At 42.2% G+C, this 25,440-nt stretch overlaps 1 protein-coding gene across 1 annotated transcript in view; it reads left to right on the top strand.

Annotated features, from left to right (window-relative positions):
• Positions 1-25,440, top strand: part of TENM4 (teneurin transmembrane protein 4) — a gene marked incomplete at both ends in the record, with an annotated part of 343,507 nt that overhangs the window by 271,685 nt on the left and 46,382 nt on the right. The window contains 6 exon segments of the mRNA XM_079539492.1: positions 863-1,130; positions 3,300-3,443; positions 4,456-4,705; positions 7,329-7,349; positions 14,135-14,367; positions 23,289-23,443. Coding sequence (XP_079395618.1) covers positions 863-1,130; positions 3,300-3,443; positions 4,456-4,705; positions 7,329-7,349; positions 14,135-14,367; positions 23,289-23,443 — 1,071 coding nt within the window.

Below are 25,440 nucleotides of genomic sequence, written 5' to 3'. Positions count from 1 at the left end.
GGGGAAAGAGGTTGACTGTGGCAGATCAGGTCAAGAGCTTCATAGCACAGCTAAGAGGGAAAGAATTCTAAGCAAACGTCAGGGTAAGTAGGAGCAAACATGAAGGCTGAAAAAGGGCCAGGGCCAGGATAAAAAGAGAAAAGAGCTATATAGGGCGAAGAGGTGAGGTGAGAGAGGAGCAGTTACAGAGAGAGATTGGTGAAAGGAGATCACTGAGACATGGGTGAGCCAGAGGAGGGAGAATGGGAGCACAGTTAGTGACATGGATAATGGCAGGTTACCATCAGGACCAGGAAACATCTGTGAGGATACAAGCCAAGTAGGACTTGATATTTTAGTGGGATAAAAAGGCAAGAGGCAAAGATTAGAAAAATAGACTCGTAGAATGGCTTAGGATAGAAGGGATCTTAAACATCATTGAGCTCCAACCTCCCCGCCATGGGCAGGTTTGCAGCCACTAAATCAGGCTTCCCATCGGCACCTGTTGAAACCTACCAAGGCAGCAGAGAAAATGAAAGCTCTACTGATGGACTGGAATCCTCTCTTACACCAAGCTCCTTTCACCTTTAGGAGTCCATGTACTCCTTTTAGAAGAGAGTCCCATTGTAAATATTCACTTAAGCCTGGTACTTTCTACTGCTATTCTCCCATGCAATAGAGATGGAGAAAGAGGAGTTTTCCTGGCTTTCACAACTAACTCAATGAATATATATATAATTTCATAATTGATGCCTACTAGGTGTACTTTTTTAAACAGGACTACCAGAGCTTTTATAAAGGTGTGTTTGATTAATTGCATCTTTGCTGCCATTTCCTGTCTGCTCACTGCTGATTTAACATCTCCCGGATTGCTTTTCCACAGGCTCTGCAGGAGGAGATTAACGTTTCTGGTAGTAAAATAAAAGTGAGTTACCTGAGCAGTCGCACGGCTGGCTACAAATCAGTCCTGAGGATCAGCATGACCCACCCCACCATCCCCTTCAACCTCATGAAAGTCCACCTCATGGTGGCCGTCGAGGGACGCCTCTTCAGAAAGTGGTTTGCAGCTGCTCCAGACCTGTCCTATTATTTCATCTGGGATAAGACAGATGTCTACAGCCAGAAGGTGTATGGGCTTTCAGAAGCCTTCGGTAAGTGACCTCAGGGTCTGTGTTTCTTTTTAGAAGCCGCTAAGTGGCAACGCAGAAGCCTTGTCGCAGATCGATACAGTCCAACTGCTAACGCATAAAATGGTCCCTGCTGGTTCACTGCTGTTTCCTTGGAGAGGATAGGGCCCAGCTGTTCAGGCAGCACACATTTTCCCAGTAGAAGAATACTTATCTGTTCTCTGGCTCTTGTCCCAGCGTATACATCCTGAGCTGCTGCTATCTTATCCGTACAGAAGGAATGAACTGGGACCAGAGGCACTTGGCTATTTCTCACCTACAGCTGAATGTTGTCAGCGCTTCTTTGAAATGAATCCCTAGAACAGAGTCCTAATCTCTTCCCCTCCTTCTGCCTGACTCTCAGGATTACCCTCATCTCATAGTTTCCCTTTTGTTACCTTTTTAAGAACATCATTCCAAGCTGGGCTGCCTTGCACAGTCAGTTACGCCTGCAAAACACTGTCAGAAGCTTCATGTCAGAGGACAGACAGCCTCTGCATGCTCAACATGCCACGTAGGATCTAGAATCATAGAATGGTTTGGGTTGGAAGGGATCTCAAAGATATCTAGCTCCAACCCTCCTGCCGTGGGCAGAGTTGTCAACCACTAAATCACACACTAGATCAGTTTGCCCAGGGTCCTGTCCAACCTGGTCTTGAACATCTCCAGGGACAGGACATCCACAGCTTCTCTGGACAGACTGTTCCAGCATCTCATCACTCACTGGAAAATTCCTCTGACATCTAATGTGTGATGCTGCCAGGAAGGAAGTGTTTTGAGTGTGTAGTGAATAGAGGTGATGCTTCTCTGCAGTTTTCCCTTTCCATCTGATGAGCACCCAGAGCAAATACAGTCAAAGATCTTGAAGGTAGACCAGCCCTTGGTAAAGAGAGCTATTAACAAGATGGGAGAGATCTTTAATAAATAGATATCTTCTTGACAGAAGGATGGTGCCCTGATTCCTCATAGCCTCACAGAAGATAAGTCTCTTTCTCATCTTGTTTTCTAAGAGGGAGAGGATGTGCATTTCTTGTACTCAGTCACTAAACTCAGCTGTTTTGAGCAGGCTGAGAGATGCAACTTGCTGAACCTTACCCAGTCTGGATCCCAGAATGAGAGCTGTGCCTTCATAGCATGTATTGAAATACTATGTTTACCTGCTCTGTAAGATGCTAGATGAGCAGGTGATCCCAGCATACTGCACAGCTCTGCAGTCCCAGGATTCTCAAAACAACAGCACTCAGGCTTTTAATGCTTTCATCCACTAGCACAGTGGAAAATATCAAGCCTTCATTTCCTGAGCTACATCTCCCCCTCTGTGAACTTTCAAAAGGCTGTATTTGGTGGGGGATACTGAGTTCACTTACAGCTCAGCACTGTTTTGGAGATCAGACTTTTTTTTTACTGGCAAAAAATTAGCCATGTAATTGCTTTTCATTTGTGCAGAACTTACAGTTTTCCTCTGTTCCAGCCATTAGTGCTGGAAAGATAAGGTAGGGCAGAAGAAAAGCAGGCCAATAAAACAGGATCTTGATACTTCTGAGAAAACCATAAAGGAGCCATTATTCTGTCAAAAATATGATTCTTCTTCTGACATAATTTTATTCCTAAATAACTCCAGTATGTGTAGCAGGGTTATGAAAGACTCTGATTAGACATCAGAACAAGCAAAACTGTGTTCTTCTTTGTACCTTGTTGACGTTATCAATGACCACAAGTCAGCCTCATCTAAAACCGATGTCCATTCTTTGCCCATTGCTTCATTTGTAGTAAGGCCATGATTTTCATCAAATTCCTGACATGCAGTCTTACATTAAAGATGGCAGATAGATTAAAATCCTCCTATTTAGGCGTACAGCATTGCTTTACATTCTAGAATAGTCATTGTTTTAAGATATGTCTTTAAAACAGTGCCTTTTAAGTATTTAGCACATTTGTCCAACATCTACAACTCTGTCGACCTTTTTTAAATGCAGATGGCCTTTAAAGTGGGAAACAGTGCAAGTCCACGTTATGATGATGGCATTTTAAATGAAATAGGCAGTGGAGTGTAGTATTGTTCCTACCCAACTCAGCTGAAATTCTTAGTGTGCGGACTGCATATTTCCAGGTTACTAATCTGGGGGGGCTCTTTTGTTTCTCTCTTGCTCACAGTTTCCGTGGGTTATGAGTACGAGTCGTGTCCTGACTTGATCCTGTGGGAGAAGAGGACAGCTGTGCTTCAGGGTTATGAAATTGATGCTTCCAAGCTTGGAGGATGGTCCCTGGACAAACACCATGCCCTCAACATACAAAGTGGTAGGTTGCCTGTAGCACGTAAGCACATAACCAAGGAATACTGTGGTGCAGCAGGGCCCAGTTGCTTATTATTAAGAATTAAAAGAAAAGGGGGGAAACCTGATCAACGTAAGAACTTTACCCTGTTTTCTACCAACAAATTGTTTATGGAATCTACGTTTAGAAACAATTTGGTGCATGTAAATCCAAAAGAAGTTGATAATGGTGAATTAGATGATTGCCCATGAAATATATAGGCACCCCTAACTTTGTATTTTCTTTAAAAAAGTGATTACCAAGGAAAATAATCCTAAAATAAACAAAGAGAGTGTATTCAAGTTGTCACTAGCAGTGATTATAAATCCACCCAGCCACATTATGCAGCGCGCGAGTGGACTTGCATAAATGAGAAGTTTCATGGGTTATAAGGGAAAATGGAAGGCTCCAGAGTCCTTGAAGAGAGTTGAGGACAGCAACAGGGAGACCTGAAAGGTGATCAGAATGCAATTAAAAGATGGAAGCACTGTCTGTCTCTGAATGGTAGCAGTGAGATGGGAGCAAATATCTAAATTCAGCCCACACCATGGCTGAAAAGACTACGCTTATAGTGAACATACACTGAGCTCCTCCGAGCTTTGTAGATGAAACATTCCTCTAGAGAATGCACCACAGCTTTCTTGTCTCTCCTCTTTTCATGAGCTATGTGATTTATTTATTTATTTATTACCTGGTAGCCTGCAAATTACAGGGCGGACAGGAGCAGAAAAGGAAAGTGAAAATTCGTGAGATGCTGAAAAGTGTATTTCATTCACAAACATAAGCAGCCTTGTTCTCCCTCTGTGCATTTACCTCATGAGGAATGAAATGGGCCTGTAAAAAAAAATGCTTGCTTCAGATAAGGTAACGTTCCTTGTAGCAATCACAGAACAGTACTATGAAAATGGTACACCTCCTTGCCACTTCCAGCAGTGCCATGTATCCTCCCTGTGAATCTCAATTTCTTGATTTCGTTATTACTGTTTTCTCTCTGTAGGTATCTTGCATAAAGGAAACGGGGAAAACCAGTTTATTTCCCAGCAGCCTCCTGTAATTGGAAGCATTATGGGCAATGGCCGTAGACGTAGCATTTCTTGTCCAAGCTGCAATGGTCTTGCAGATGGGAACAAACTCCTGGCTCCTGTTGCTCTAACGTGTGGATCTGATGGAAGTCTTTATGTTGGAGATTTCAACTACATCCGAAGAATCTTTCCCTCTGGCAATGTCACCAACATATTGGAACTAAGGTACATCGTGCTGCATGTGGCTGTTATAATTATGCAGTTAAGCTCTGCACAGTCTTGCATACCCAAAAGGAAAATAAGAAAAAGTTATAATAGAAAGCACAAGAAGAATGGAAAAGAAAAAATAAAACCTGTCCAGATTTGCCTCTTCTGCAGCTATGCTAATTTTGACTTACACCAGAGAAAATTTGGCCGAGCAAGTTCATCACAGACTAAAAATATTGTCAGATTTTTGTGCTGCTAAATCAAACTGTGGTAATGTCTCCCGTTTGGTCTGCTTGTAGGCCAGTGGGAATTCTTAAAATTAACAACCAGCCTCCAGGATAACCCAGACTTGGAAGGACACAGCAGTGATGACAGTACATAGAGGTTAATCAGGATAGATGATCATTCATACTTAAGACAGGATGATCACCTAGGGAGTCACAAACCCGAGGTTTTTCTGGTTGTTTTCAAGGGACAAACACATATTGGCTCCCTCTAGTCTCCAACTGAACAGCTGTTATAGGATGAAGATATAGATGGAACATCTTAGAGTACCTGAAGCGTTTCATTTTACCTCAAAATAACAAAGGAAAACAATATATCAGGAGAGACTTTGGAGGCCTGTTAAAGAGCAACCACTAAAATAATGAAGGGTACAGAACATTACAGATTTATCACAAGTTCTGAGGAAATTAAATAGATTGTGACTGGAACTGAAATTTCATATTGACTTCAGTAGTAATATTCTTCATTTGTAACATTTCTATAACAATTTACAAGACTTCAAAGCACAAGAGCCTGGTTCTGGACTCTTCTTGTGGACGGAGTAGACTCACTCCAGGAACGTCACTGGAGTTAAACCAGTATTTTTGAATGAGGCTTCTCTACTTGGAGAACCTGACCCGAGAGCTCAATATGAAGTTTGCATTATAGGACTGTTGGCACTCCCATTTAGCTCTTAAGATCTGGTCTGAAAGAGAATTTCCCAGAAAGCAAGAAACCCTGCTATATTCTGTTTTCACATCCTATCTTCTGGAGACAAAAGTAAGGCCCTGTTTCTTCAAGGAGTGCCATGTGGAGGGCCCCATCACAGCTGACCAGAACAGCAGGATCCCATGCAGCACTGCTTTGCATTACCATTTGCTCCACAAATCTGCAGGTGAAAAATAGCATCTGCAGCAGTACTTGTTTCTATGATCCATTTAGTCCCTCGTTAACAAGCACACTACAGTCATTAGGCCCACAAGACCTTGCTGAAGGCTTGATTTGGCACACAGAGCTGTAGATTGTGGTTTATGAGAACAAAATCCAGACAGCTGTCACAAGGTTGGCACCTGCAGAATAGATGTCTTGCTCTGCCCACACAAAGATGACAAAATCAGTTGTTGTTGGATATGGAAGCCCACAGTGACATGTTTAGAGAGGGCTGTAGTTCCTTTTGAGTAAGTAAGCAAAGAGCTGATGTATCTATTCATTTATGTGACAGACAAATACATAATATATCTCATATTCATAAGGTGAGAAAGTGGGATAAATCTTCTGTACTGGTCCACATTAAAGAATATAGTATTCTTCTAGTGCCAGAAAGTTATTTTAATGGCCAAAGGTGAGATTTCCAGAAGATCCTAGGTGATTTGGGGCCAAAATCCCATTGCAACTCATTGGGATTAATATCTCATTCCCAGAAGTACAATTTGGAAAACCCAATCTCTGTTTCATTGTCAGTGGAAATACCAGACCCGGTGGAGGTTTTTAAGAGTGTTTCCTGATTGGAAAAGAGAAAATTGGGAGCCTTGACAGAGTGGCCTTGCTGACTTTTGCGTAGAGCCACAAATTTACTCCAGATTTAAATCTGCTGGAATGATTGCTGCTTCATCTGTGCAAACACTTAGGTTACTGGATCTAATAAACATTTCTTCACTCTGGTGTGCTATAAAGTACATGGGTTCAGATGCAGGCTGACTAAAAGCAGTGGAGGAAAGCCATTGCTTTTGCATTAAATAGAGTTCGCTTGTGCCTTCTCAAATCAGCATCTCTGTAGAGATTAACACCCTCACTATTTGGATTTAGTCCTTTCTTTTTTTTTTTTTTTAATTTTGTATTGTTTTTGTTTTTTAAGTGTAGTGTTCTGTTGTAGAGAGGGGTCACAGATAACTGCAGCTGGGTATGTAACCAGACCCATGAAATATGTCCGTCTCGGGATTATTCAGTTCTTTGGACTGGAGTTCCTGAGGTTATGGCAATGAACTGCCACCCACAATGGTGCAATTGGGAAGTTACCTTTGTAAATCACAAAATACTGCTTTGAGTGCTAGTGAAAAAAAGCTGTGCGGATATCTACTTCCACATACATTTAGCTCTGTGTGATAAAGTCTGCCTGGCCCTATCTTTTACATTAAGTGGATAACTCCAAGCAGGTGAGATCCTACTTCCTTTGTGATATGCAGTGATACATAAGTGAGCTCACTGACAAGTAATATCCAATATAAAATATATCAGTGTCATTCCAGCTAAGTCTTTATTTATTATTGCATTGTATGATACAGTTACTGTCAAGTTTTCAATCTGCTAATAATGCTTCGAATTGAGCCGCTAACACCTCATTCTTTCTTCTATTCCCTGCTTTCCTGTCTTCTGTCAGAAATAAAGATTTCAGACATAGGTAAGCCAACCAGTGGAGAATTCTTATGCTGCTCCCTGTCTTGTTGCATGTTGTTACACAGTGAGCCACGAGTGCCATTTCCAGATGATTCAATAGGAAATGAAGCTGCTGTGATTAAAACTGGCGTAGGCGATCAGTCATCAGAATGGGGAGCCATTAATCACAGAGCAGAATCACACAGACTTTGGCATGATCTGTTGCAGTCGCAGACAAGGAAATATAGAGACAAGAGGAGTGCCTAAGGAGGAGGGTGTAAGAAAAGCGGGTGGGAATTAACCAAGCAAGTCAAGAGAGAGCAGCTCCAGGACACAAGTCGCTTGAAGAGCTTTGATGGAAAAATGATCCTCATTTGGTGGTGGAATGTCTTCCTTTTGGGTTTTGGGGTGAGGACAGACAATATGAAAGGTCAGATGTACCTAAGGAATAAGATTTTGTAAATCGTTGTTCGTCAATTAGAGCTCTCCACAGAGAGCACTCACATTTTGTGAAAGTGCACAAGGCTTAGCTAGGAGCTAGTGCAACACAGAACCTTAGTCAGGAAGTGCAGTAAGAAAGGAAGTAACTACAAGGAAACAGCATGACAGAGAGACTCCTCAGTTGTCTTTGTCATTAAGAATATTATTTGTCACTCGGGCTCACTGGAGTTGCAGTGAGTTTGATCCAATCAATTTTGTTCACGAAGATGTCAGCCTGTCATTGTTTGTGTTTGCAAGGACTTCTCTGGCTCTGACAAGTTTCCCATCCTTCTTCCCAGATGCTTTCAATATTAGAAGGCTAGGCTGCAGAGTTGGGATGTTTTTGGTTTTGTTTTCTATTTGCATTTGGGAACCTTTTTTTGCTACATGCTTTTTATTTATGTTTCTTTGGCTTTATAGAGGCTGTGCAAAACCAGAAATGTTCATTTTGTCTGCATGCCTGAAAATGCAGTGGAGTAGAAAGTGTTTTTTTGTCTTATTGCCAAAACATTAATGAAAGACTGATTTTTCCCTCTATAATGAACTGGTCCAAAGCTTCTAGTTTGGCTGCAAGGCTGGTACTCAAGACCTTTGCACCGACTATCTTCATCAGGCCGAGTTCCAGCCCCCAGCTCCTCTTTCACATCATTTGAAGACAATAGAAAAACTCATTTCTCTTTGAAACAGCCAGGTTGTATCCTTAATGACCTAGAAATACATAGCCACTATCCTTAATGACCTAGAAATCCATAGCTACTAAAGTGCACCTGCTTTGACAGTGAAGGAGAGCAGCTGTTACAAGAAGTGTTGTTCTATATGAAGGCAATAACTGAGCCAAGATATATGGACTGGCCACAAATGCTGCAGATGCCACCAGAGCTTTATGAATTTGGCAGGGCTTCTACTTTGCACAATTCCTAGAAAATAAGCAATTAAATGAAAGCAAGAGAAGACATTCCCTCTTCAGTACAGTCCAAAGGTGTCTGATAAGGGTGGAGGAGAGGAGGAGCTCTAGATCAAATATTCCCATCTGAGGCTGCATTAAGAGAGTCATCCACGTGAGCTAGCAGCTGTTCTGTGTCGTTTTGCCCTAACAGTTCTTGTTAGGAAGCCTCTTCATTCCTGAGCCACCGCAAAATGAGCGGGTGTAGTCTTAGTTACAGCTGCAGTGCTCTGAGCTCCATAAGGTTCTAAGCTTGACATCATTGGCAGGGAATAGTTGCAGAGAGATTCAGTTATGGGAACCTCAGTGGTTTGAAAAAGCTGCAGTCCATATGCAGAAATTTCCTCAATTCAGAGAAAAAAATATTTCCTCCCAGTTATGTCACCTGCTGTGATCTTGCTCTCCAAAGGCTCCACAGCTACCATCTAAGAGGCTTTGCTTTCCAGTGCAACATGGGTTTGCTAAGATCTAACTCTGTTCTAACAGCCAAAAAGGCTGTGGGCCAACATGGAAATGTCAGCCAACCCAAAAAGCATCACCAAATAGTGATCTCTCCCAGTTTTACACCCATCTGTCATTTGACGATAGATGAATATGAACTTTCTCCCACATGTCTGTGTATGGACCTGTCTTGATGGGCCAATAGAAGGTAATGGCTTTTTCCAAGCCTGGCAGTAATAATTTGCTGTTTATTAGTGTTATCTTTTCTCTGCAGGAACATGGAGGGCAGTGAAGCATTTCTGTCTAGCAAATACGCAGAAAATGGCCACACGTAGAGATATTCCTCCTTTCTTCTTTCCATTCATACTTCAAAGAGACAGTTGCCACCATTAGTTGCAAAAATAAATGTCTGAGAAAACTGCCCTAGGATCAGATCAGAAGTCCTTTGCAGTTTGTGGGTTGGCTTACGGCATCGCTATGAAGTTTTATTATCCAGTCTGTGACACTAGAAGAGTTTTGGGCATCGCACACCAACTGAAAACACTAAAAGGCCAAGTGTAAATTCAGCTCACTGCGCTGTGTGGCCTCCTTATGTGCTAATCTATTGAATGTCACCCAGGGAGAAAAAAAAGCCCAATACCTCACACAGGCAGTAATAAAATCCTCAGTTTGTGAGCTGCAGGGTGCTGAGCACGGAGCCATGGAAACAGCCCCATGGAACAAAAATTCTTGACTTCAGGAATTCAGTTGTTCTTTAGTCACCAGCAAATGCATGTGGCCAGCAGGGCTCAGAGGGGAAGAGGGCAGCTAACACAGAAAGTTTTACGGGGATGGTTTCATGTGCTGAAACAAAGAGATCAGACCCAGAGAAGCACCAGAGTTCTATTCAGATTATCTGTTAGGGGTAACTACTGAACGCCAGTGCAAACCACAACCATACTGTTACCACTGACAGAAGTTGTCCTTTGTAGGAGTTGATAGATGGCCTTGCACTTGAAAAACTGAGATGCAGTTCATCTTGTAACATAATGGTTATAAATGTCAGATGAATCATACCTAAAATTTGTCATTTCTCTCTATTGACATAAAGACAGCCACAGCATCTGCCTCGTAGACTTGTGAAGCTCAGTTAGATCAATCCCTGGCTTTGAACAGAAGTCGATGAACTAGAAGATGCAGACTTTATTATAGGTAACCTACTGAAATCAAGGACCATCTCTCTTTTCCCAACTTTGTTTCTTAGAGTCTGATTTCCCATGCTGGAGCAGGAGGTCCCATCTTCAGGCTCCTCCAAAACACAGGCTCTGTGCCAAGGGAATAATGACAGCCTGTGCATCTATCATAGCACTGCAGAAACAATCTAGATGAGTGCAACATGTCTGCCTATCCACCTAGTGTTCTTATCACTATGAATCTTGTAAGCTGAGAGATACCCAGAGAGTGTTGGCACTATCCTGCCCTAATAAGCAGAAAAAACAAGTGGACAAGGCAGATATATGGGGGAGCCTATATGCAGCCCCAGCCAATAGGCATCCCTGTGAACTTGAGAGATTTCCACCTGCTATCATATCACATTAAGCATATAGGCAAGCCATATCACCTTCCTTTCACTTTGGAGTGCAAGGCTTCTGCTTACAAGACTGTCCTAATTCCCAATGACTACACCATCATGCTTGCTATTACCCACTAAGAGTCTGGATTCGGTAGGGATCAGCTCACCCCATCCTTTCAACTTGGTTTTATTGCTTCAGGGAATTAAGCTATCAATACAGTGCTCAAAGTTTCTTCTGAAAAAATCTTAATAGGAGGAGGAATGATCTGAATTGGAAATCAGCTCTTTCCCCTCAGCCCATTCCTAGTGATGGCACTCTCAATATGGGGGATAAATACTCTTAAGACTACAAACACTGTAACTGATCATCTTTTGAATAGAGGAAAATCTTGTCTTTTGTTTTGCTCCTTTATCTAACTGAGCAATGAGAGAGGATGAAAGGAAAAGACAGAAATCTTCTCTGCTTTGCCCCAGGCAGATTTATTTCACTTGTTGCTCAGTTCAGCCCAATTTGCCACTCAGATTTTCCTATTGATTGTGACTTTAAATAAAAAGAAAGGCCATCAAATTCCCAGCTCCAGTGCTCATGCATTATCACAGATGAAGCAAAGCAAGTTGGGAACTTTTACAGCTTTTTTGTTTTGATCTGTTGGTTATTTGTTGGGTTTTTTTTTCCACAGTATTTTTACATTATGCTTATTCAACATCTCTCATCCTTTGATGAGATTTGAAGGATCTCAAAGTGTTCAACAAAGTCTCCAGTGTAGAACACTATGCAATTCATGTGAGGTCAGAATGTGACTCTTTCCCTGTAGTGCAAACTGGTAGCCAAAACCAGTGGGTAAATTCCAGCTAGTTCATTTTTAACAGTCTGTGTTTTAGCATCCCTGCTCCACAGCACTCCGTTGAATAAGCCATCCAAGGTAGCCTTCCTACACACAACAGCCCCATGCGTGGAGCAGTGCAGAGGAGACCATAATGAACCTTGCCTGTGAACATAAGTCTAGCTGATAAAGATGACCTAATGCTTCCTAATGCTCACACAGCTGAAAAGACAGTTTCACAGAATCACAGAACCACAGAATCGTAGAAGTTGGAAGGGACCCCTGGAGATCTGCCTGGGCTGATTGCCCACCACCAGCTCAGAAAGCCCAGGGCCCTGCGCAGCCTGGCCTTGAGCACCTGCAGGGATGGGGCACCCACAGCTCTCTGGGCAGCAGTGCAAGGGCCTCACCACCCTCTGAGTAAACATTTTTTTCCTAACATCCCATCTAAATTTCCCCTCTTTTAATATAAAGCCATTCCCCCCATCCTATTGTTAGAGTTGAGAAGTTGAGAATCTTGACTAGGTAAAGAAGTTGTTTAATTTCATCCATATGCAGATTGCAGGCTGTAAGACTCGGTGAGAACTATCTGTGCTCTCCAGACAAAGATGATAAAGAATTGCAAAGTGCCATTAAAAATCTCCTCCTCTTGTCCACCTCCTGTGCAAAATAAAGATTACAAACAACACAAAAGCTGACTGACGTTCAGCTGAGCTTTGTTGGGTCAGTGAACAATGCAAGGCCCTGATCAAAAGAAATGATGGATTCCCATTGGGAACTTCTTCCACCAGGGCTGAGGCCACTTGCTTAGCGTGAGTGACACATAGGTAAATGAAATAACACCCTACCAGCCTGCTGTCATTGGGAGGGAATACTGATGGAGACTCAACTGTCAGGCTGGAGCTGTCTTGAAGGTCAGAGTACTTTATTTAGCAAGAATCAGTGTCATTTGTGGAAATGGAATCTGTTCACATTTAATAAGATAAATCCCGGGGGATATTCTAGAATAAATCAGAAAGGTGCTTTTTTTTTCCCCCAAAGTACTAAGTAATTTGAATGAAGAATGTCTTCTTAAACCTGACAATAATCCAGTAATTTTTATGTGCCTGAAGAGGGATTAATTCACCTAATGTAGAGGTTGAAGGAGAGAGGAAATTTCTTAAAATGAGGGAGAGAGTCAACTGTGATTGACACTCAGCTTTCTAACAGGCTTCTCCTGGAACATTCCACAAGAGCATAACTCTGAACTATGGTCTGTACATTTATTAGAAATTCTAGTTAGCTGATCAGTTTGGACATTTTTGAGTTGTTCTGGAGGAAAGGAGAGACATTTTTGTACTTCTTCCAATTACTGTTTGGCCTTTCTTAGAAAGATGGAAACCTGTTTTCAGGCAGCAGGTGCTGCAGGTTTCATCTGTTGGTTTCAGGCTTAGAACAGATGCAGCTCAATACACACTGATAGAAAGCTTTTAAGAAAAGAAAGTCTTACCAAGCTATAGATAGAATTCTTCAAAAGCAATTTCTTAAAATTGTTTAAATTATTGTGTTTAAATTAATCTGGTTGTTGCTTCTAGCCAATTCCATCAAATACTTTCCATAATGCAGATACTGGTTTATCATAGAATGGCTTGAGTTAGAAGGAACCTCAGAGCTCTTCTAGTTCCAACCCCAGTTGCAGGCAGGGTTGCTGACCACTGGATCAGGCACCAGATCAGGTTGCCCAGGGCCTCATCCAACCTGGTCTCAAGTACCTCTAGAGACATTATCCATTTTTTCAGTCTTGGATTCATTTAATGTTGTGGCCAGGGAGCTAAAAATGTTTTCCTTACATCTGCTCACTCCGTTTTCATAGCCACCCTTTCTTGTTTAACACGGGTATGATGTTCAGATTCCTCATCCCTTCTTCTGGTTCATGTTGTTATTTAGGGCAAAGTATGACTCTTTAAGGGTCATTTGGTTTCTCCCTTCACGGAAGCCCAGTGAATTTGGTGGTGGCAAGTTCCTTATCTCCATAAGGACAGGAAAGGATGCTAGGGTCTTTGCTGAAGTCAGTGGGATTTACATGCAAGAACACCAGCTAAGCCCCAACGGGGTGATCTTCACAATTATATCTTCAAGTGCTTTATGATTAGGTCTGCATTTGGGTTTTTGTCCTGGGATTTTCCTTGGGAGGGCAGATACATTTATTTTTTACTTTGTTTTCTAGGTCTAGCATACTATACCTTCCCTCCACTGTCTGGCACTGCCCTAGCACCAGTTTCAGGGCTACGTTAAGTAAATTAAGTGATCCCAGGCACTGGAACTCAATCTGTAGTAGTTCCTGGCATGTGTTTGTCTTTGTTCAGCAAGCCCTTTCCTTTTCAGTGCCAGAGAGCACTCCCAGGCACAGCAATTGGTCACAGATTGAGCTTGTTAACACACCTGTACTAAGATTTTCAAATACAGCACTGCTTCCCTTTCCCAGTGTGTCTACCCTGTGCATTTTTATTCTCTAAAGTGCTTATATTGATTGTTGACATAAGGAAGAAAATCATCCCAAAAAATAATAACATCATGCCCTTGTTTTTCAGCCACAGCCCAGCTCATAAGTATTACTTGACCACAGATCCAATCACCGGCTCCATCTACCTCTCTGACACCAACAGCCGACGTATCTACAAAATAAAGTCAACCACCTCAGTGAAAGACATTGTGAAGAATTCAGAGGTCTTGGCTGGAACTGGAGACCAGTGCCTCCCATTTGATGATACCCGCTGCGGAGATGGAGGCAAAGGCACCGATGCTACCCTTACAAATCCCAGGGGTGAGACTACTTCTTCTCCACAGGCTTTTTATGGAATCTCTCTGAAAGTGGCTTGTTTGGTAATGCTGGAAGAAAGGCCCCAGGATTTTGCAGGCAATTTCAAACCAGTCCTCAAACACATGCTAAGGGCTTGCCTTTGGAAATAAAAGCGTACGTCTTGCTCTCAGCCCACTGTTGAGTGGCTGGGATTAGTGCCAAACCAGAGGTGTGTCGCAATGGGTAAATGTGCAAAGGGCAACAGAATAAAACCACCCATCAATTTTATGCCCACTATAGCTATCCCTCCTCCTTATCAAATAACAGTGGTTGGTCCTTACCAATCTGGGTAAGATTCACTTATGTTCAGTTCACTGAGGCTTTCTTGACGTAAAAAATAAGCTCTATAAGTGTTGCTATATATAAAATCCTAACAAGAGTTAAAGACAGCTCAGAGATACATGAAACTCGGGTTTATACATCAACATTAGGTATCATGGCATCTATCTTGAATCTTATACAGAGGGGGTGCTAATTTTGATGTAGGAAGTGGTGTAGTTGAGTATGTCTTCACCTGGCTCATGATTATCTTGCTTATATTTGATAAAAGCACAGTCAAATCAGAATAAAAGCATCACACAACCTTCATGACTGTGAACTAAATTGTTCAAAACAGGTCTAGCCAAACATATGCAGTCCTATGCATAGCCAAGACTTCAGTCTGGCAATCTCAAGGTAACAAGCCCTGCATATGGAGGATGCCATCCCGCCCAGCTGTCCACAGCTCCTTTGAAAAAAAACACACACAGAGTGTAAAGAGGGGGTGGAAGATGTTGCTGGTACATATACCCTGTGGTGCTTATGAAGAGAGAAGGACCACTGTGCAGGAATGCTTTTAGAAATGTGGCATTTTTGCCTGCCATGCATCTTCTTGCCCAGATGTTAGGATTGAGGGGAGTTACTTACAGGCTCTTGGCTTGGACATCGGTGTGCTGCAGGTTTCCTTTTCGCTCGCATCTGGGAGTTGTAGCTCCCTCCTTCTTTACCACATCTATTTCCAAGCCCATCCCAGCAGTCTCTCTGCAAATCTCAGGGGTCCTTTAACAACTTATTTCACAAAGAGCAGGCAAGAGGAAGACAGCGGAGCTGTTGTTTCTCTTTCTGGCTGGATTTCTTGGGAAGTTATTTTTCTTGACATAGAGATGACATTATTGTTACTAAATCCAAAAAAACAAAGTGATTTAGTGACCTTTTGTATCATCTGTACTTGTGATATTTTTTGTTACATTTGGGCTAGCTATTTCCTGGCAGGATGCAGAAGAAATTGCCTTGCTAGATCTTCTCTGTGTCAAAGAGCATGGTAGGCCAAATTGCTCCCCCAGGAATATTGAAAGGGCCCAGAATGGATTTCAGGCACTCCAAACTCCCATGAAGTGACTGTTACACTGAGATGAAGTATCGTCAGAGGCATAGAAAGGGAACTACCTGCAAGCAGGTTGAGAAGTAGAAATTGTCTCACTGAAATGAGTGAAAAGAAAATTTGGTGACTTGGGCACAGAGATTCAGACAGTCTGACAGATGAGTCACGAGATCAGGGAATCCAGAGATCTGTAATACCATTTTGTGCACCACTTTGTTGTTCAATCAGTGCAAAAGAAAACAACTTTTGTTGGACCTCCATTCTCCCTTGTACAAGATAAGAGGAATATTATTCATCTCCCTGCATTGGTGGAGGTGGCATGGTTTAGCTGAATTATGTTTCTGAATTCACTGTGGGAAACAAAGCTGTGGAGTTCAAAGCTTTCAGCACTGAAATCCTTCTTGCTGGCAATTCAGGCTCTCTGGAGGCTGTTCTTCCACCTCAATCACACAGTGGCAGAATGCATGCATTCGTTCCTCATTGCTCTGAAATTTCATGGAACAGAAGTAAATTGAGAGTGAAAGAGGAAATGACATGAAGCAAAATGACAACAAGAAAATAATAATCCAGAGAGTCCACACCTCCAATGGAAAGTTTGCAAACACTGTTCTCTGATCTGGTTCTAGCCCAAGTTTGCAATGCCTGCTGAGACAAATAGCCTTGGCAGGTGTGACTCACTTCCCATTCACCTCAATAAATGATTAACAGTGAAAACTTGAACTGACAATGTAATGTCAGCATTGTTTCTACCTTCACTGCAGTGCATCCTAGCAGAAACACTGGCAAGTTCTCTTCCTTGGTGTGAAGGTATTGCATATTAGTTTGAAATAGCAGTGATTTCTTGTACAAGTAACCAGTAGTCCTCAGGTTACCCTCTGCTCCCCTCTCTTGGCAAGGGAAGTGAAAGACCAGAGTACATCAGAAAATGATTCTGTAGCTATAGAAATATCTCCTGGCTAGGGCTGGACGTGGAGAGTTTACCTCTTTAAGGATCACCGGTCCTCATGAGACTTTTTAAGGCTAAAGTTAATTTTTAACTGAAGATAATTACTATGTATTTTGTGGACATCTTTGCAGCTTGTTCAAAAGTTGTAAGGAAACAAGGTCTTGCCTTCTATTTCACGATTTTAATTAAGTAGCTTTTAATTAGCTGGCATTTGCAGCTTGCTGGAAAATACTGAAAGAATAGAATCCTACCAGATGAAAAACTGTAATTCATAAAAACTGATGGATCAGTCATGGAGTAACAAATTCATAGAACTGAATCACAGAACTGTTTGAGCTAGAAGGAAGCATTAAAGGTCATCTAGTCCAACTCTGCTGGACACCCACAGCTCCATCAGGTGCTCAAAGCCCTTGTCCAGACTCACCTTGAATGTCCACAGGGATGGGGCACCTAACACCTCTTTGGGTCTTGTGGATCTACCTTTAACCTCTTGGACCAGTCAAGCATCAGCTCTGCGTACGTCTTCTGGCTCTTCCCTAAGGGGAAACAAACTTCTTGCAAAAAAAGAACACTTCTCCATACCGTGGCTAAAGAAGTTCTGGAAATTAATAGCACAGGTAGATAAACAGGAGAGGTAGCCTGACAGATGAAACAGTGGTGGCAGTTGTTTATTCAGGGTATTTGTCATAGCTTATACTCTCAGTTATTTGAACAGGTTGCCCGGCGAGGCTGTAGATGTCCCCTGCCTGGAAGCATTCAGCAGAGGGCTTGGAACTAGATGATCTTAAAGGTCTCTTCCAACCCAAACCAATCCATAATTCTGTGATTTGCCGCGGAGCCCACTAGCCCTTTCACATGCTAGTGGATTTCAATATATCCTTGCAAATTCAAGTGTTACCACTTTCTAATTATCATCTGCTAATAACAATTTTCTTCTACAAGCAATCTAAAGAAAAATTAAAACTCCAGCTTGTCAGAGCATTTGTTTTCATCTGAGTACTCGCCAGTGGTTCTCCTTGAGAAAAATGTGGCAGAGAAATTACCAAGGAGCTTGCAATTAAGAGAGATTGCCATGACAAGTCTGACACGGTTGGAAGATGGTTTCAGAAGGGACAGAGCTGGGGGTGGGGATCTCATTCATTTAGCACAGCAGAAACAATGCAAAATGAAGTAATTAATTTGGGACAGATTGCTTCCTTCACTGTGTCCTGCTGAATGTGTAAACAAAATCTCAGTTGTTCGCTAAGCGTTCTTGAGTTTGACAGAATTAGAAGAAACTGAGCCCTCCACAATCTGTTCCGATTTTGTCAAATAGGAATAAAATGAACATTTCAAAGAAGACCAGAGGCTTATTGAACAAAATGCCATCTCTTAATTTGACCAGAAAAGACACACAGGGAAAGGGGCAACAGCAGAGTTACGCTGCCCTTCTAAGAAGCCAGACTCTAATCAGGGACCTTCTAAAGAAGCTGCACCTGGACCCGTGCTTCGATGCCGCCAGCAATTTTTTGACAAATCTCCCTGAACACCTATCTTATTCCCCAGAGGAAGTCTTGTGCTACTAATTTCTAGAACTTTTTTAGCCACAGTATGGAGAAGTGTTCTTTTTTGCAACTAGAGCAGTGTTTTCTGTTCTTTCTGCCTTTCCTCATCCATTCCTGTCTTTTAGCTCCTTTCTTGACCACTGCGGAGCACCAAGCTGATCTTTGCAAAAAACTTTTCTCACAAAATCCAAAATCTTTACTCCTCTGTGCTATTTTTCAGCTTGTCATTGTGTATGGATAGTTAGACTTACTCCTTCCCCTGTGAACTCCTCTGTACTTATTGACATTGATTTTCATCTGCCATTTTATCACACGGTCGTTCAGCATCAAGCCTGACAAGAAAACTTCAAATTTATATTCCTTTAGCACCTTTCTTTTTTTTTTTTTTCACTTAAAAGGGTTCTCCCCGCCTTTTTTTCCCCCTAAGTAGAGCTGGAAGTGCAATGCAGTCACTTTTAGTGGTTCATTTTTAGAACAGCCTCCCCGTGTTCCAGCAGCTATTTGCAGTGGGATGTTGTGTCGTCACCTCTTCACACTGCAAGGTCCTGGCATTTCAAGGAAATGTCATCACGTCACAACTTTCCATCAGCACGACTCGCTGGTGTGATGCACGTGGTGTTCCAAGCCTTGGTGTCTTACGGGTTGTCTGGCTATCCAAGAGGAATCTTAGAATCATTAAGTAGAACCATTAAGCTTGGAAGATGCTTCTAAGATCATCTTGTCCAACTGCCCACCTACCGCCGATATTGCCCGCCGAACCAACATGATTTCCTAATGTATGTATTTCATAACTCGAAGATCGAAATGTGGGTCTGCAACACCACCTGGTTTGTGGCAGCAGATGTTTTCTCTTAGTAACTGTGAGACTGAACGTCAAGCTGTATGCTGCAAATCTTCAATTCCCCTTATGTTACTATGGAAACTTGAGAGGAGCCTTCTGTCAAAGCGACCCAAGGCCTTTGGCTTTTCATGTGTAACATGTGTATTACCCATTCTCTGTACCAATACCCAACACTGGAACTGTGCCACAATCAGAAAGGAAACAGAAATTCCTATCAAAAGTTGTGGTCTGACCTCTCCAATCTATTGCAAGGAAAGAAGCTTCTTTCTCTTTGCAAGTCTAAAGACTTGTCTGTGGGAGAGCCAGGCTCTCCTTTGGAATTGGAATCAATCATAGAATCGTACAATGTGTTGGGTTGGAAGGAACTTTAAAGATCATCCTGCTCCAACCTGTGTTGTGGGCTGGTTGCTACTCACCAGATCAGGCTGCCATGGTCCCATCTAACCTGGCCTTGAGCATTCCAGGGCTGGGGGATTAGACTGAGTTCTGAGACAACCAGCTGAACTCGGGAAGGGACTGGAGTAGTTGCCATGAGAGGGGGATGTGGAGACAGAAATCAGGCCTTAGACAGATTGAAAACTTTGTTACCCTGCAGAATGTCCTAGGAAATGTAAGGTAATTGAGATTGCTTGGTTTCTGTGAAGGAGGGATAAGCAGAGAAGTGCTCTGTGATAAGAGTGCATGCACCTGCCATGGCCCCCGAGCAGGATGATAAGTGGTAACTTTACCATCCCACTTCAACTTATTCGGGTGTGCAAGCTCTTTGTCTAAGCTGAACTGCAGAATGAAGTTGTGCTGTATCAACTGATCAGAGCGGCTCCCGAGCCAAGGTGCACACAGGTTGTTATTGCTGTAACTGGTTAATCAGAACAGCCATCGGAGCTCGGCACTGAGCGCTGGGAGCCGCTGTCAGCACACACTGCTGATAAATTCAATCCAATCCACATGGAACTCACTAGGAGAGAAAATTCTGCCTCATTTAAAATCACATTATCCAGCCTGCCACCCTTCGCTGCCTTTTGACCTGTCATGCAGAGTAACGGACAGGCGCCCTGAGAAGTGCTGGCTGTGAACCTAGGAAGGGTTCCCAGTTCCCTTGTGCTTAACAAAAGACAATGAAGAGCAACTAAGTGCTCCTCTGTAAAAGCTGGTCTACCACACTGCTTAAAATGCTCGATTGTATTGCTGGTTGTCAAACAAACACCACCAAACATTAAAGAAGTTGCCATACGGTGGGCAAAATAATTAGAGGAGCGATAACCTTTGGCAGCAGATGCCAGTGACAAGTGACATGTGCCAGCATCCTGGATGGGTTGCTGAGCAGCGTGTCACCTAGGGCACGATGTTGACAGATGTCATGACAGGTAAAGACAACATCCTTCAAGCCATGGATGCAAGTGAATATTGATGCCTATCCCTCCAGATCTCCCTGCAGATTTTGACAAAGTGCTAAGATACAACTGATGCTTTGAGGCATCCCAGCTGTTCAGCTGCAGGGAGGTGTTCAAGGCCAGGCTGGATGAGGCAACCTGATTTTAGTGGCAATCCTGCACACAGCAAGGGGGCTCAAACTAGATAGTCTTTTAGACCCCTTCCAACCCAAACCGTCCTGTAACTCTATGATACTGCACAGCAGGAATAAGTGGCCACCATTGCCATGGCTTCTCCTGCAGCTTTAAGTTGTGCAAAAAGTTCTTGCTACTCTTCTTTGAGTGTCTTGTTTCATGGTCCTGTTGAGATTAGCTCTATCTTGGCTTAAGTTAAACACAGGTATTGGAGTGTAGGACTAGAAGCAATCTCTTGGGTCATTTAGTCTTGTCATCCATTATCTCAGAAATCCTGTCATATAATCCTCTCCAAAATTAATGAACTTGATCTTAAAAGAAGCAAGAAGTAATTTTTTTTCCTTATCGCCCTAGAGGCTGTTCTGAAATCTCACTGCTCTGTTGGTCAGATATCCAATCCAGGTCAAAGTGATGCCCTTCAGGCACGGAGATGCTGCGAAGGACCAAGGAAAATGCAGTTTTTACCTCCCAGCAAAAATACACAGCTCCCATTCAGCTCAGTGGTCTGCAACATTGGTGTTTTGACTCCTAACTGACTTTGACTCAACAGGTTGCAGTTTTATTTCAATTTTTTCTTTTGCCTCAGCTAAATGGAAAAGTTTGTTCTTTCCTCAAACAATGAGGTTTTCTTGCCATTACTTCCAGGCTAGATTATCTTCTGTGTCATTTCATTTCCTCTGTAGATTTCTGTAGGACCAAATATGATACATTTTTCCACTTATCATCCACCTCCATGGCTCCCAGCCCATACAATAGTTACAATGCTGGCTGAAGGCCATGATTTTAATTTCCAAAGCAATCAGGGGATTAGTCCCTGCTGCATGAAGGGCAGAAACTTTTAATCTGTGAACTGCTGCATGTGTACTTTGCAGCATACCTCACAGTGGATGAAAGTCTGAGGGTAAATGTTTCAAGCAAGGAGATCTGGCTGTAAAACAGCATTTTGGAGAAGCACAAGATCTCATCGCTTCTCAGAAACTTTCTCAAGTCTTTCTATCTTGGACAGATTTTCCATCATATCTATCACCATGATGACAGCCAAAAAAACATCATAGAGAGGACTCACGTCACTAACTTCATCTGTCTGCAGACAAATGTTTCCTGTGGAAATCATAGGAGCATAAAGGTTGGGAAAGACCACTAAGTTCATCTAGTCCAGCCATCAACCATCACCACCGTGCCCACTAAACCGTGTCCCCTGTTTGAAATATTTGACATATTTGCTGTACTCTCCTCTTATAGTGAGTAAGAAGGAAAAGGTGCTTCTAGAAGGATTCGTGTAATCACTCATGTATATCTGCTTTAGGGCAATATACATTGCATCCTAGAAATAAGTATTTCTCTCTGCTGATTGAAAGAACTGCAGATACTTGCTTGTATGCAGAATGCACTGTTGACTTTTTGCCAAGTGACTGCGACTCTGCTAGCGAAAGAAACCAAGCAGAAGGATCCTGATATTCATATATTCATATATTCCAAGCAGAATTTTCACGTGGATAGGAAAGGACGTTTCAGGCTTCTACATTCTTCTACTTTACTGTTCCTTTACATTCTTCGAGTGTCTGGAGATACTCAAATATTACGCCACGCAGCATTCTGCAACCGTGGGATAGATGAGATGAGCGACTCTATTAGTATCCATGGAGTTATTTTTAATTTATGCTGGCATAAAAGAGAGGTGAATGGGGCCCTTAACTTCTTATTCCTGCTTTCATCATGAATACTCTCCATGACCTTGTGAAAATTGCTTTATCTCTTATTTTCCTGATACGTAAAATTAAGATGATCACACTCACAGACTGCTATGAGGTCTAATTAGTAAGTGTAAAGCACCATGAAATCCTCTCATGAAAGATGCAGAGTATGGCTAGCCTGGGATAAAGAGGATTAAAGGAGGTTTTGCTAACATAACAAGTACTTGAGAAATGACACCTAAGGGGAAGGGAAATAGCACATATCTGTAGGGAAGGAAACAAGAGTCAGCAGTCTGTAACAGTTGTTGACAGATTTCAAATCCAGTGATTGGGAGCATGTCAGCAGAGTGGGGTTTGAACAGTGATACAAATCACCTAGCCATATTCAGAAACAGGTGAGTTACTGTAGATTGGTGGGATTGTTCCAGTAGAAACCCTTCCACACTTACTCCTCTGGCATTTGACCTAATGAGTCTTTCGTAGGTGTTCTCATCACTGTCTCTGAAGCCATTCACCAGAGTAACATTTTCACATGCATGGCTTAATAGTCATACTACGAGCAAGGCATCGTGTTTCTGAACACATAACTATTTGTCAGACATAAATATGTTTCAGACACATAACTATTAGAAAACCTGTTCTTTTTATGGGCTTGCTGGATGCCATGCCCTGTTCCATGTTTTCTGGGGATTTCTAAGTTGCTTTATGGGCTAGTAATGTTCAGAAATGCCTTCAGTGTAATGGTGCTGCTCCAGAGCTCCCAGTATCCAGAACTCCTGTGTGTCCAACTCATCCTTTTTGAATGCCAGAAAATATATTGTTCCCAATCAAACTGCAGTGTTACTTTTTCAAGGGTCAGACCAGACACTATCACATTCATCACGTCTTTTCAGGTTGCTGTTCCTTTCTGACTGACTGACTTTTTACTTCCCTAGGCATCACCGTGGACAAGTTTGGACTTATTTACTTTGTAGATGGCACTATGATCAGGCGGATCGATCAGAATGGGATCATCTCAACAGTGTTGGGTTCCAATGACTTGACATCTGCTCGGCCTCTCAGCTGTGACTCTGTCATGGACATTTCTCAGGTAAGACAGCCTTTGGTTTTCTGCCAGATAGAATCCTATGCTTTCACCTTGTCTGCCTGTCTGTGTGCCTCCACAGGTTTGACAAAGAGATGTTGGGTGAATAACATCCTTGCGTATTTTGTACTATGAAAATGCCTGGGTCAAAAAGGAAGATCCTATAAAGACTGAAGGGGAGACCTAACTGCTGAACTCAGGGAATTTCTGGAGAGAGAGAGATTTTAAGACTTCGTTCATAGCTTCCAACCAGCTGTGAGACACAGATTCCTGGGAAAGCAAGTTTCATTAGGCTAACTTCTCAAGGAACTAGTTATTTTAAATTAAAAAGCGCTCCTTTTAGTGGGGATATGCCTTGCTCTGTTATAAGAGCATAACAAACCATTGTTTTTTACATTACTTCCTCCCATTCTGATTTAGCCCAGAACAATTTTAGGCCTGAATCAAATTAACATCTAGGAAATACTGATCACAGACTATGGTGCCAAAATTAGCAACACCAGGAAAACAAGAATCTTGAATTGCATCAGATTGCAAATTGGTTGCAGCTACCATCATGCTGGGCTTTTTAGTCCTGCTGCTTAAAGGTGGAGGGGAAAAGAGGAAGAGAGAAAAAGAAATCTCAGTTTGATGATTGCTTTATATAATGCAGAAGAGAAGTCTGTTATGGCCCAGCACTCAATTCTGCGGAGCGCTGGCCAACCTGTCAAATTGTGCCAGTTTAGAGATGCTGTCCTTTGAAACCTTTAAGCCACTGGTGGTTTGCCTGGCTAGAGGAATGTTACCCTCTCTTATGAAAATACAGATCATAGCTGGAGGGCTAAGTACTGTTATTCAGCCACAATAGATGTCAATGGGGTTTCCTTTTTGTAGCTACCTAGATAATTTCCGTGCTCCCATATGGAATCTGTTCTTCTTGTTTTTCCTTCTAATTTGAAAAGGTTATTCTTGCTTCTTTGCAACTGTTTCCCACCGTCCGCAATTTATGAACAAGCTGAAATTATGAGTTTAAAAGCTCTGGTGCCTCCTACAGGAGTAAATTTTGATGGTTAAAGGCCATTTTGTAGTGTGTTTCTCATCTTGCAGGCATGTTTTTTTTTCTTTATCTGAATTTCAGGGGCAGTTACTACAAGACCACTTTGGATTCAAGTTTTAAAAATTATTTCTGGGCAAGTTGTGTGGTTTATGTGCCTACCAATGTCATATTTAAACATTTCTAAGATGAACTAATATGTATCATCGAAAGCCTCTTTCTTCTGTCATAAAGTGACGGGAGCCATTCTCAAGTAAACCTGTACTGGAATGGACAGATTAACCAGTCGTGTTCTGGACAAACATATCAAACACAAGATCAATGAAGGAAAAATAAACAAAAAAAAATAATCAACAGAACACAAAACCTTGTCTAGGAAATACTTTTCATCGTTTGCAGTAACTATAGGGGTCTTCTCTGTCAGGTCCCTGAGGCTGCTGGGGATGTGAGGACATGGAATATTTAGCAGTCAGTGTTGATAGGGAGTGGTTTTTAAGAATAGTTAAGAATAGTCAGTTCAGAATAAACTGCTCACGATGTTAACTCAAGGCTGCAGAGCTTTAAAACCATTGGAAAGGATGGGAACATGTGTTACTGAAGGGCTATAATGTTTCACTACAGAAAGGGTTAAAATAGGCCAGAAACTGAGAAAAGAAAGATTTTGTGAACAGAGAATCAAACCAGGCAGAGATTAGCACACTGCTTAGCCACAAAACTGAGCTTCACAAACCCAGCCATTAGAAGACATAATGAACTGAACACACTGCAAGTGGTGTTTTAAAAAAAAAAAAGAAAGTTGACAAAGAATTTAAATGTGAGTAGAAGCAACAAAAGTAAAGAATGGCTGTGGCAGATATGTTCAGCTACAGGCTTTGGAAGTATGAATCTTATGTGTGGCTCTTGGCCTCTTCTTGCTCCTGGTTTCGAATGAAGTCACAGTGAGGGATGGTGCACTAGGCTTGAACCTATT

The sequence above is a fragment of the Tetrao urogallus genome (assembly GCF_951394365.1).
Source record: "Tetrao urogallus genome assembly, chromosome: 1".
Lineage (NCBI taxonomy): Eukaryota > Metazoa > Chordata > Aves > Galliformes > Phasianidae > Tetrao > Tetrao urogallus.
This window is presented reverse-complemented; position numbering and strand designations above follow the sequence as displayed.